The sequence below is a fragment of the Rosa rugosa genome, chromosome 4 (assembly GCF_958449725.1).
Source record: "Rosa rugosa chromosome 4, drRosRugo1.1, whole genome shotgun sequence".
Classification (NCBI taxonomy): domain Eukaryota; kingdom Viridiplantae; phylum Streptophyta; class Magnoliopsida; order Rosales; family Rosaceae; genus Rosa; species Rosa rugosa.
Window position 1 is genome coordinate 3,738,242 of NC_084823.1, and position 13,738 is coordinate 3,751,979.

Consider the following 13,738-nt stretch of genomic DNA (forward strand, 5'->3'; position numbering starts at 1 on the left):
TTTGGCATGAATGTACCTCGGTCCTATTGGGGCGAAGCAGTGAAATCAGCAGCATATCTTATCAACCGTACTCCTTCACGGGTGATTGAGTTTCAGAATCCTCATCAGAAGCTTCATACACTTTTGACCATCCCTTCTATGCCTAATTTGGAGCCCCGGGTGTTTGGGTGCACAACTTATGTTCATATTCCCAAGCCTCAACGTAGCAAGCTTGATCCCCGTGCCCGTAAGTGTATATTTGTTGGTTATGCTGACTTCCAGAAGGGTTATCGATGTTATGATCCTCTTACTGGCACTATACATATATCTCTTGATGTCTCATTCCGTGAATCTGAGCCATATTACTCAGGGGGAGCTTCTCAGTCTTCCCTTCAGGGGGAGAGAGGTTATGAAGGGAATCCTTGTTCTATTATTGATTTTGATGTCTTTGAAGACTTGGAAGATTTGGAGGAACGATTTGAAGGTAGAAATTCCGAAACAGAAAATGCAACTGCCGAACAGAGTGTTGTAAATTCCGAAATAGAAAATTCGACTGCTGAACAGAGTGTTGTAAATTCCGAAACAGAAAATGCGACTGCCGAACGGAGTGTTGTGAATTCCGAAACAAAGAATGCGACTGCCGAACAGAGTGTTGTGAATTCCGAAACAGAGAATGCAACTGCTGAAACTGCCGAACAGAGCGTTGTGAATTCCGAGACAGAAGAGACGACTTTTCTGGATAGTTTGAAACAAAATCAAGACGTATCCGAAGCTCACACACAAGATATTCCCCCTTCTGCCCCACCAACTGAAGATCCCAGTCAGAATGATCTACCTCAGGTACCCCTAAACTTTAATGAGTCTTCTGGGTTAGAAAGTGTCGAACCTAGGAAACCACAAAGGGTTACCAAGGGAATTCCTAAGAAACAATATGAACCAGATATCAAAGCCAAAGCTAAATACCCTATAGCTAATTTTATGTCTAACCATAGGATTTCTGGGTCACATGCACTTGTTGTTGATCAATTATCTACTGTATCTATTCCTAGTAACGTGCAGGATGCATTGATGAATCCAAAATGGACAAAGGCGATGAATGAAGAATTGGAAGCTCTTCAGAAAAATGCAACATGGGAGCTAGTACCTATGCCGGTTGGAAAGAAGACTGTAGGATGTCGTTGGGTATTTACTGTGAAGCTTAATGCAGATGGAACTATTAATAGATACAAAGCGAGGTTGGTTGCCAAAGGATATACACAACGCTATGGGATTGATTATGAGGAGACTTTTGCACCTGTGGCAAAGATTAATACTGTCCGGATTCTAATCTCACTTGCAGCAAACAAAGATTGGCCCTTGCACCAGTTTGATGTGAAGAATGCGTTTCTTAATGGGAATTTGGAGGAAGAAGTGTACATGGATATGCCCCCAGGTGTTAAGAATTACCCAACTGATGTTGGCAAGGTGTGTAAATTGAAGAAGTCTTTGTATGGCCTGAAGCAGTCTCCAAGAGCTTGGTTTGGAAGATTTTCAAAGTCCATGAAAGCCTTTGGGTACAGACAGAGCAATTCTGACCATACCTTGTTTATCAAACGCAAGAATGGTAAGATTACAGCTCTTATTGTGTATGTTGATGACATGATTGTTACAGGGGATGATCCGAAAGAGATGAATGAATTGCAAAAGTATCTGTCAAAGGAGTTTGAAATGAAGGATCTGGGACAACTGAAGTATTTTCTGGGTATTGAAGTTGCAAGGTCTAAGAAGGGGATTTTGCTTTCACAAAGGAAGTATGTCCTTGATTTACTTGCTGAAACAGGGATGCTGGACTGCAGACCAATGGAGACACCCATTGAGATGAATCACAGACTTGCTATTTATCCTGATCAAGTTCCAACTGACAAAGGGAGGTATCAACGTCTTGTAGGAAGGTTGATTTATCTTTCACATACTAGACCTGATATTGCTTATGCTGTGAGTGTTGTTAGTCAATTTATGCATTGTCCTAGTGAAGAGCATATGGATGCAGTCTTTCGTATTTTGAAGTACTTGAAGATGGCGCCAGGTAAAGGGTTACTGTTTCAGAAAAAAGATGAATTGGAAGTTATTGGGTACACAGATGCAGATTGGGCTGGTGATAAAACTGACAGACGTTCTACATCTGGGTACTTCACTTTTGTTGGAGGGAACCTTGTCACCTGGCGTAGCAAAAAGCAGAAAGTTGTTGCCAGATCAAGTGCAGAAGCTGAGTTCCGAGGTATGGCACACGGAGTCTGTGAAATGTTGTGGATTCGTAATGTCTTGAAAGACCTGGGTTACAAGCTTAAAAAGCCTATGGATTTGCGTTGTGATAATACAGCTGCCATTGAGATTGCACATAATCCAGTTCAGCATGATAGAACAAAGCTTGTGGAGGTTGACCGTCATTTTATTAAAGAAAATCTTGACAGAAAGGTTATTCGCTTTCCATTTGTAAACTCAGAGGAGCAATTAGCTGATGTTCTTACTAAAGGAGTGTCTAGGAAGGTATTTGACAGCTCAGTTGACAAGTTGGGCATGATAGACATCTATGCACCAACTTGAGGGGGAGTGTAGAATCGCTGTAAATCTGTATGTAATTAGGATTTTATTTAATTAGGATATCCTGTAATTATGGAAAGATTGTTTCCTATTAGAGTTAGACTACTCCTTTGTACTTATATATATACCCTCATTGTGGGATGAATAGAATTATCGAATTAACCCTGAATTGAAGTATTCTTTTCTACTTCAAGAAGGTTGTTTTGCTACCCCAAAATGTTTTGAACATTTAATTTAATGATTTGATTTGGTTTATGGCTTATGTTTAATACAATTTGTTTAAGCTTTCATTCAATAGTCCTATCTATGTACTAATGTTGGCCTTGCTAAGAGCTTGAATTTTGTGAACAGTGCTTGCTTACACTATGGAAGTGAACGAGAAATGCGATGTTTATAGCTTTGGAGTGGTGACACTGGAAATAGTCATGGGAAGGCATCCAGGAGATTTTTTTCTCATCTTTATCATCGTCACCGGCATCATCATCAGCTGCATTACCAGCCCATCAAGTCCCGGTTGTGACCAACACATTTACCCTCCTACACATGAAGTTGCAGGGGAAGTGCTCTCTATTGTGAAGACAGCATTTGCATCCTTAAATTCTAGTACACAATCCCGTCCAGAAGCAAGTTTCTCAACACCTCTCAACTCGAAGATTGCGTTTGTCAAATCCAATAACTGTGATAACATGTGGGCAATTGCTTGCTCTTAATGGTTTGACTACCTGATGAATTTTGAATCAAGAATGTGCTTCTGTCTTGTACTTATTTCCCTCTGTGCATGTGAACCTCTTCTACTTAGAGCAATATCAAATATTGTTTCCTTATTGTAATAAAACATGCAGGGATATACCTTGTATAATTAATTGTATGGTCTGGGATTTGATATTTACAATTTATGTGTTCTATATTAGGCCCATCTCACCTCTATGATGGTTTAATTTGATTATATCTGGAAATTGGAAACACTATGTCAAAAAGGCCTTCAGACGACAGAACTGTTCTGTCGTCTGAACGAACAAAAATGTGTCGTCTAGTACGATGTCGTGTCTTGGGCGTATCGAACGACAGAAGAGTTCTGTCGTCTGAAAATTCAGACGACATAAAAAATGTGTCGTCTGATGAGTTTTGCATTTTGGGAACATTGTGATCTGTTTCTTTAAAAGCATTCAAACAACGGTTTTGTATTGTCTGATAAACAAAACAATGACATATTTTTTGAAATACTATTCTGTGAAGCATATTGCAAGACTTATTTGTGTGGTCTGAATGCCCTTAAATAAGAAATATGAAGACTCATATGTAGTGTCTTCTCTCATACAACAACATTTAAAGGTTGTGCTAATTTACTTTACACGACAATTATATGTGGTCGTAAAGTGTATCAGAGGACAATTAAATGTCGTTCTATAGTTGATTTGTATGACATTTAAGTGTTGTGTGAAAGATTTTTCAATTATACATATGTGATGTTGGGAAATGGTTTAGACAATAGATTTCTGTTATGTCAATCTCATTACGACGACAATTTACTGTCGTTTGAGATTATTTAGACGACAAATTTTTGTAGTCTGAATATAACAAGGACCACTAATAGTACGTGTTTTATATTGTCTGTAATCATGTCCAATCACACTTATTTGTTGTTGTTATACACTGTGCAGCTGCAACCACACATTTTGGTGTGCTTTTGTTGTAGCTTGCAGTTTGTGATGACACATTTTAGTAGTCCCCTGTACAATTGGTATGCATGCATTCTGGAAATTAAAATTGCCCATTAATGAAAGTATGAAACCATAAAATCCACATTCAAAATCATTCATTGCAATTTCCATTAATCCACTAGTATCTCATGTACACAAACTTAATCATGAACTTCAGTTCAAAATAACTCATATATACTAATCTGGATCTGAAGACAAGTCTAAATGCTTAATGAATGAAAAATTTCTACTAGACACAAGTTAATAAAGGAACTAGCTAGCTATACTGCTGTACTGCTGTACTAGTTTCACAATCTGATCATGAACGGAATCACCCAAATCATAGAAGTGGTCATAGAAAACGGAATGGCCAGTGAGCTTGCAGAGACACAAACCTGCTGACCCATTGCAGAGACACAAATCTTTCTTGACCCCCATATAGACTTATGCTGCATATTACAAGAGCAACTAGTCTTCATTCTCAATGAGGAACAAGATATTGCAGAAAAAAGAACAAAAACCTTTGCTGCAAATCTGGTAGGTGGTCTACTCGTCTGCATTTAACTCATGTGCAGCTTAGTGAGGCATTTAACTCATCTGCAGAAAAGATACAAGCTACGTAAATATAATTAAATATAATAATACCATGACCATTATCAAAATTCAGGCATTGGTCAAACCTATCAATACTCTGATATATGATTTTGCATCATATTAATTTGAAGCTGATATTGTACAGTTCAGATAAAGCCGAAGTAAGTACATTATATTTATCAACAAAGAGATGACTCAGATGAGTTCATCAAATACAGAACATACTTATCAGAAAAATCAGAAAACTCCAAGTGTAATGAATTATGATGATGTTTAAGGAAAACATGCTGAAGTACTTACACATTGAGAAGAGATGAGCTTTTCGATTAAGAAAGAGCGCCATTCAACTTATTGTTTCCAAGAAACCTAATCATGAAGACAGAAATAAATGCCTTAATTAGTACTTGAAAGAGTACATTAATTTAGGAGGAAAATAAAACAAGTAAGAGCTGAACAGAGTGGAATTTTACTGAGTTGCAAGAAGAGAAGAAGACCATCACTTTCTTTGATAGATTCCTCGTCAGGAAAGAATATAGGAGAATAAAATCTCTTGGCACTTGGCACAAGACAATAGTCCTGTTGCAGTCCTATATTCGTGGCCTGTAGTGCACACAATCTTGGCAGGTTATAAAGATTACGGCTAAAATACAAGAATAAATAGGTCTATATGAGTATGAAGTGGACTTAATATTTAGTGTGGAATCCAAAAGACCAGTTGGATTCCTACCTTAGTTCTCCCATCATCCACATCTATATACATAGGCATTGTCTGGAAGGAAAAGTCAGCAAGATCTTCAACCTACAGGTTTAATGGGAAAAGTATTAATATATATAAGAAGTAACTCGTGTAACATATGGGCAATCCAGTCATGTAAAGAAGAGACAAAAACAGTTTAGAAACTACTGAACTATGGCTTCCTCGATGACAAGTCATGTTCATCAAGGGTTAATGAACTGATCAAAGAACTGTTGAGATGATCGTAACCAGATATTTCCTCTCTGATCTTCTCAATTTGTGTCCTTATATCTGAAAATTGCTTCATTCGTGCCTCTTTCTTCATTTTTAGATTGTCTAGCAGTGGTGCAACAGATGCGAGTTTCTCTTTTAAAGAACTTGATCTCTTTTCTCTCCGTATCTGTAAAATTATGTTGTGAATTAGTAAACATATGCAACTGAAACAGCAGCTGGTAGCCACAATCAGTACACAAGGTTCATATAAGGATTACCAAGCAGAACAGTATTACCAACATTTAATAACAGGGAAAGACACTTATTAAACAAAATTCTTCTACAGGCTAGAATCTTCAGAACTATAAAAAGCCAAAGGGCATTCTTCCCTACATCTGATAATCGTGGTAAGAAATTCTAGTTGAGAAGTATTATAATCCAAATGTACCCATATAGATCTGAATGATAAACAATAACAAACCTAGCCATTCAATCACAGTATATTAATCACAAATATGACAAATAAATGACCCAAATTGGAAAATAGGAGAGCAAAACTGCTAGTACGAGAACAAAAAATGGTCAATAAATGATCATTTCCACAACAGTCTGAGTTTTGATTCTTTACCGGTGAATCAATATTGAGTTCCCCCAGAGTAGCCATGAGAGTGGCGAGCTCAGCTTCTTTTGCTGCAACGGACTGATGAAGGCGTGCCTTGGTATTGGCAGCTTCATCAACCTTCCTCCTGTAAACTTCTAAGCATTCCCTTTCCAACTCCAACAACATGCGGTCTTGGTCTGCCGCGCTCTCACCAATGTCATTCCATATTTGCTGCAAAGCAGAAGCACAAAAACGGTTATTGCTGTATCACCATTCACAAAAACGGTTATTTCCGTTCACATTTTCTTTACTTCACGGGAGAGTGTGAAAATTTTGCCAGAAGTACATGGGGTAACAAACATTTTATTAACGAAAACTCGAAAAGTAACCAAAGGAAACACACAAGCACCGTTCTCGTGATCTATGACACATCAAAACTTGCATAGCAGAAAAATAACAGAGAAAATCTTCAAAATTAAGATAAATGAAGTAGTAATGCTGAATTATGGAAATTGGGAAACAAAAGTCAAGAACCCAAAGTTTTAGCAACTTCATTCCGGCCAAGTAGCATCCCTGGTTTATTACCACAGATGAATGAGCATTTTGGAAGAACCAACAGAAAGTCAAATCCCATAAGAAAAACAAGTGAACAGAACCCTAGTCTCAAAAAATCCATTGAAATAGAAAAGTAAAATTGAGGAACTTCAAAATTCAGGAAGACACTTACACAAAAAGCCAGGAAATGAATACAACATAGATAATTAACCGGTCAATTTTACCATGATTACAAGGAAAATAGTGGGAAATTCCAGAGATTGGCGAAACCCATTAGAAGAAAAGAAAAATAGAAATAAAACAGGAAAAAAAAATCCCTAATATATACAAACACATATTTTTCATAAAAACCATGATCGAGTATACACAATGATACAAAGAAACTGAATTTGAAAACTATGGTGAACAGATCACATTCCACGGAGCCTATTAACTTAAAAAGGTGGAAAGACACATCTACTTTCTCTAATAATTCAAAGAAAACATAAAAGACCCCTAATTTAAAGCTCCATTATGACACATTTTAGCGAAATAATCAATGCTCTCCTTTTGACAGAGCAAAAAAACTTAAAAGTAGGCTGAAAACGCATAATGAAAAAGCAAGCTTCCAAGAAGAAGAAGAAGAAGACCCAATTAGAAAAAGTCACAAATTTTACTGTTTAGAAACAACAAGAAACACAGAAAGTGAAGAAGAGAGAAAGACCTGAAGCTCTTTGAGCAAATGATTGCAGCCACTGCTTGCTCTGAAGCTGATAGTGGAACTCCCAAGAGCTAGCATTTTGCTCAGATCTCTGTGACTTACTCAAATTGAAGTTAAAGCAAGTTTCTTGTGAGAATAGATATTGTTCAATGTTCATCAAAATTTAGGTACTAGTTTAGTAATAATCATTCAACTTTAGCAGAAGTATGAAGTTAAATTAAAAAAATTCACAATGCACACAATTCTAGATTAGGTGATTGCTTACCTTCAAGACCCAACTCAATCAATTTGAGATATCCCCCAGGCTGCAATAGCTCCCCAACAATTCTGTCTGGCTCACTCAAGACTTTTGCACTCCCAAAATCACAAAGTTTCAGCTGATGTGTGTGTGGATTTACCTGAATATGCACAGGTAGGATTTGAGCATAACCAATAAATTTAATACAAAAAATATTACATGTAGTTGATTAATTTTTGTAAAACCAGTAGAAGTCTTATATAGGTCATGTGTCCAATGGCTCTGCTAAGGAACCCAGTGAATCGGTATCAGACAAGATATCTAGAGTCATACAAAAGCAACCATCCGTATGGAAAAATAATCTTACAAGTAAATTTTGAGGCTTGATGTCACGGTGACAGATGCCAATGCCATTCTGTATATAAGCAAGTGCCCGACAGATCTGTACCAAAAAGAAGTTGGGCTATAAACAAGTATAAATAATGAAAGCAAAGAAACATTATAAATTATGAACATAGAACCAAATATACTTGGTGGCCGTAGGTAATATGCTCATCTATGAAGCCACACTTTTATAGACTTATTTTAAAAAGAAGACACTAATCAGAATGCACTAATCAGAATACACAGAAAACAGAGCTTTGTAGTTACTTTTGAACATGGATGAAACCTTTCGAACTGAAATTTAAGACTCAAGGAATGCTTTGCATGTTTAGTCCAATGTACTAAAGATTGAGGACTGACAAGAGAGTAAAAGTTTCTCAAATCATTAATCTTGTACCAAAAGCTGCAAGTTGAAAAGTTCTCAGAAAACTGGTAACAAGAAAGAAAAATTCACCAACAATCATCCTTTCAATGATTTTAATCACAACTCTCCAGATTTAAAGTAGACATGCAAAGCTACTATTTTTCAAAATTTCATGTTATTCGAAGTTCAAATGAATGGTCAAACAAGAATTTGAAATGACAGGAACGCTGAATTCTGCAGAATTCCTGAAACAGTGCAGTAACTTCAAAATAGCATAAGTATCTCATTTTCACTCTGTTTTTCATGAAACCAGGTTCAAAATGATCATTGAAGAGTCTATTTTAAGCTATCAAAGACTGAGAGTGAAACAAGGAGTATAGGTTTTTCGAAAATCATGGAATAGCCCACTGGTTCAGCTTGGGTGTTGTCTTTGAGGCATAACTTCAAACACATGGTGTGTAGTAATTGAACTTGACCCTTTCCAGTCCTAATCATCCTAATGGAGTCACCATAGCCAGATAATAATCAAAAGTGCATTCCACAACAACCTTGAATAGATTCAAGAACAGAGATTTAACAGAAAGTAGGTGTTCTTACCAAAAGAAAGTTTCTGATACTGAAGAACTCGATTAAACAAGACCCATAAATTGATTGGGGAAAAAGACTCCCCAGAAATTTAGACAAACAAGCCTTCTGTTTTTCTGCACTACACTACGAGCAGTGAGCCTTGCCAGAAAATCCTTTTGTAGCACCAAGTTTCCCTAACAAGACCAACAAAACAGAAGAAACGTGTTACAAAATTGAAGAACTATACCCAAACTCAAAACCCCAAAACACAAATCAGCTTTAATTGAAAGAAGAAAGAGTTCTTGTTTGACAACATGGAAGAACCCAGTTGAAAAAACCCCAAAACACAAATCATTTGCAGAAAAAAAAAACCCTAAAATCAATCGAAGATTGAACCCCGTCGAAATCCTAAACTACAAAATGATTGAAACCCTAAATTGCTTACCAATATCCGATTTGAAAACAGCTCTTGCTGGAGAGCTCCATTAATACGAACATGAAAGATGAAGTAGAGACTAAGAAGAAGAAGGAGAGACTATGAAGAAGAATAGAGAGAGTGAAAATCGAGATCTGAGAGAGCACAATGAGAAGGAGAGAGGCTGGTGTTTGAGTTTTCTAGTTTCGCGAGTTCTAGGTCGAGTTGAGAGAGTTGAGTGAGAAGGAGAGAGCGCGCGGGGTGATGTTTGAGTAGTGTTTAGTCATGGTCGAACTGAGTGAGAAGGGATATATGTCAAAATGACAAATAGCACAAGTCAAAATAATTTAGGAAATTTTAAAACAACCCCCACATTTAGACAACATTTAAATGTTGTCTGAATGTCACAACATTTTCCAGTTAACTAGGGCGTGGCTATTTGAGAGGGAAAAAACTCAATCAACTTTTAGATATCCCTCCAAATTTGAGATAGGAAATCACCACCTTCTACAACTACACAAATGTGTTATCTGAATTCTTGCCATTTATCCAAATTTGAGATAGGAAATCACCACCTTCTACAACTACACAAATGTGTTGTCTGAATGCTCACCATTTTTCCAAATTAAACCAGTATGGTTTTAGTATATATTCAGACAACAGAAAAAAAAATTATGTCGTCTGAAAAACTCAGACGACATAAAACAAAACTTATGTCGTCTGATGCGTGTCGTCTGAAGGCCTTTTTGGCATAGTGAAAAGTAGGTTTTTTATGGTTTTATTCCTCACTCTCATGTCTAAAGACATATTTTTAACACCGATCTTACGAAAAAATATTACTAATTAAATCACGCTTATGAGCTTTTTCTGAGCAGAGTCGGCTTTGATGAAATAATAGTACTAAAATAGTAAAATCAAAGAACAATCTCGCCATATACATCAAGATAAAGACCATATATGCATGCCAAACTAGCTACTATGCAGTATGCACGAACAAAATAAGGATAAAAAGGCCAAAACAGGACTAAAATGAATGAATAGCCAAATATGATATCAACAGCCAAAGGAGAATGAGATGAAGATCATGTCTATAAAGTAAAAACCAAGTCACTGATCTACATACCTCGGCCAGACACATTATTCCTTCTAAATTCACACGCATAGTTTTGATTTTTTTTTTTTTAATTTCATCAACCGCTCCCATCTACTGCATCTTTATGTCGAGGATGAACTGATAAGCATGTCGATCAAGACCAGCAATTGCATGCTCACAGTGCCATCAGATTCTAGGTCACCAGGATTTGAAAGAAAGCTTTTCAAAAAGAGGATAATGTTTCATAAGTCTAATTTAACCAAAAATTATTCCACTGAAAAGTTTTATTAAAATAGGGATTTCCTAGTACGAGGTGAGGGGAGGCCTCCGGGAAATTCGGAGCGACCTCGTTTAGGTGTAACCAAAGGGTTTCGTGTGCTGGCGGCGGCGATGGAGAGGCTCGACGTTGTGCAGTTCTTACGCGGGCGTCGATGATTGATCCAGGTACGTCGGAGAGGCTTCAATCGCTGCGGCAAAAGGCGGTGGTGGTTGAGGGTGTTCGGGCTTCGCCGGTAATTGGATTCGACAGCTGCTGCACTGGTTTGATCTTTTCTGTTGGCGGCGACTGAAGGCTTGTTGTCGGCGGCTGTTCCAGGTCGTGGTCCAGACTTTGATGATCTAGTCCGTCTTTGGCAATGATCTAGGCTTGGGGGCGGTGGCTTGTGTGGTGTTGCTCCAGGTCGTGGTCCAGACTTGACCATGGCAATGGTGGAGGTCCATGGCCGGCCGCCGGACTGGTGAATGGGCAAGCCCATTCTCTTATTCCCTTTCTTTGATTGGATCAGGCCTATTGTGGGCTTTTTGGAGGGAGTGGTAGCAATTCAATTTTCTTGCTTTGAAAAATTGAGCTTGGCTCGGCTGACATCCTGTACTGCTCTTGATTATTGCTGTGTGTTGATTTGATGAGTGGCGATGTACACCATGAAGGTCTTAGGCGTCAATGCTTGTCATGTCGGTTGCTTTGATTTAGGGTTGGATAGGTGTAGGGTTTTTTACTTTTTGCATTTTCATTTTCTAGTTTGGTTATTTTGCTTGTGGAATTTTCGAATTCCTCTAGCTTGACCGAGAGATGTCGTTATTTTAATGGAATTTAATTCAGTTCTCCTTAAAAAAAAAAAATAGGGATTTCCCATTAAGTCTAATTTTTTTTATCAATAAGTGATTTTATTTCCAAAGTTTAAAAAAAAAAATTATTTTCACCTCTTTTTGTTTATTTTTCATGACCTTTATGCCCTCCATCTCATTATCCATTGCTTCAAATAGAGACAGAGACAGGAAGAGAGAGCTCTACCCCTTTCTCTAAACCGATCGAAAAAGCTTCACCTTTGTTATAAAAGATGATGACAAATGCATATCAACACGTGGCTGGTGAGTCGATGTATCAGTAATGGAGAACTTAACTGATCCTTAATTACAAAAATTATTGACTCACTGTAAAAAAAAAAATTGTATTTCCTTAATAAACACAATACTGACTTAAAAAAATAATGTTGCTGGCCCTCAATAAAAAATTTATTGTATTGCAAAAAAAAAAAAATTATTAACCAACAATAACAGTTTTGTTTTAAGGAAAGAGATTTGGAGAATGATTGATGTATTCATTGGTAATAGGGACTTCTTTATATAGAGGATTACAATACAGAATTTGAATCATACAAGAAAAACCTAATCGAACATTGATTATGTGGCGACCCGAGTGGGTATACCACAGCGCCGTAATATTAAACTAATAGGAGCTCGATACGTCATAGACGTACCGTAGACCTACCAACTTAATACTATAAGGCCTTTTGAAATACGAGTTTTTAGAAAATAGGAGACAAATAAAACTTTTAAGAAAGAACTTTCGATCAACAACCCAATGTTCAAATTAACAAGTTTGGAAATACTTCAAAAATAAAGTGGGCAAGTGCACTGTGACGCCTTAGGGCTTACATCAGAACGGAAATTAAAGGGGTTCAACAGGTATAATAAAACAAAGGGTGAGGCGCGCTCCCAGGTAGGCGGACCTCACAGAGTTCAACTGAGCATTGAAACAAAAGCAAGTAAATTGATAGAGTACCCAAAGGGAAGGACTTCAAGCAACAGGGATAGCAACACACAGACTCGGCCAACGACCCACTTCTAATCCAGATCTTCCGCAGTGACCTCGTTGTAACCTGAAATGTAGGGGTGAGCATTGCTAGCCCAATAGGGGCCGACCCAACCTTAGTTAGGTTTGAAAACTAATAAGTAAAACGTAGCTACTAGAATATAGATTGCGCGCATTTGTAAAATCAAGTAAAACAAATGCAAACAAAAACAATCATTGTTGTCTTCGTCAGAAAATCATATGCAGCATGCTTCACACAACTTGGAGATCCAAGATACTTACCTGCCAGCTAATCTAAAACAATCGGTGGCTAACGCGGTTCGTCATCCTTCTAGAACCGGTCAACTTGTCACGCCCCGAATTTTGAATAATCAATTCAAAGTCCGAAACATGAATAAAACGACTACAAATAACGTCCTGAATTTTTTTTTTCAGAAACAAACACACCACTCGTCACTCAAATATAAAATCTCGAAGACCTCGAGTTTATTATTACAAATTCACTCTCACAAGTAAAATTGTAAAGCTCTAAATGAGCATAACAAACCTCTCAATAGAAAATCAGAATAACTCACTTGCAGCTACTCTACGCAGCTCGATCACCTTCCTGATCCTCCTGACCTGTATTAGTGCCCGCTACACAGTTTGAATAGTGTACCGGGATTGCAACAACACAAAACCCGGTAAGCTTTTGACAGCCCGTATGAGTAAACAAGAAAGAACTGTTGATTTATTAAATTACTATTCCTTTAACTCAAGTAAACAACCAACAATCTCAACGTCTGCAAGGAAACATCAAACAGCACACGGAAATCCACAACGAATACATTTCCACAATCCTCTAACCACAATATCACCACTTTGGTCCTACAATCACTCAACCCCCTAAATCACCACTTTGGTTCATCCCAACAACACGTTAGAGCT

General features: G+C 37.5%; 1 protein-coding gene and 1 long non-coding RNA gene across 2 annotated transcripts in view; both read right to left on the bottom strand.

The window, feature by feature from the left end:
* The window catches only part of LOC133746575 (uncharacterized), a 30,963-nt gene extending 19,303 nt beyond the window's left edge, over window positions 1–11,660 (bottom strand). Inside the window, exon 1 of the long non-coding RNA XR_009864236.1 lies at window positions 10,750–11,660. This is a non-coding gene — a long non-coding RNA (uncharacterized LOC133746575). The remainder of the gene's footprint in view (window positions 1–10,749) is intronic.
* On the bottom strand, window positions 5,747–7,749 carry LOC133746301 (65-kDa microtubule-associated protein 6-like). Its single transcript, XM_062174477.1, has 3 exons — window positions 7,662–7,749; window positions 6,431–6,634; window positions 5,747–5,989 (listed from the first exon to the last, which is right to left on the bottom strand). The coding sequence occupies exons 1-3, from the start codon at window positions 7,734–7,736 to the stop codon at window positions 5,762–5,764; spliced, it is 507 nt and encodes a 168-aa protein (XP_062030461.1). The 5' UTR covers window positions 7,737–7,749; the 3' UTR covers window positions 5,747–5,761.
* Window positions 11,661–13,738: the final 2,078 nt, after the last annotated feature.

Bases quoted from the DNA above. Each gene is read 5' to 3' on its own strand.
- LOC133746301 (XM_062174477.1), bottom strand. From the start codon at position 7,736: ATGCTAGCTCTTGGGAGTTCCACTATCAGCTTCAGAGCAAGCAGTGGC. The intron at 6,635-7,661 runs GTCTTTCTCTCT...TCTGCTTTGCAG, and splicing joins ATTTGCTCAAAGAGCTTCAG to CAAATATGGAATGACATTGG. The intron at 5,990-6,430 runs GTAAAGAATCAA...ATAATTTTACAG, and splicing joins AACTCAATATTGATTCACCG to ATACGGAGAGAAAAGAGATC.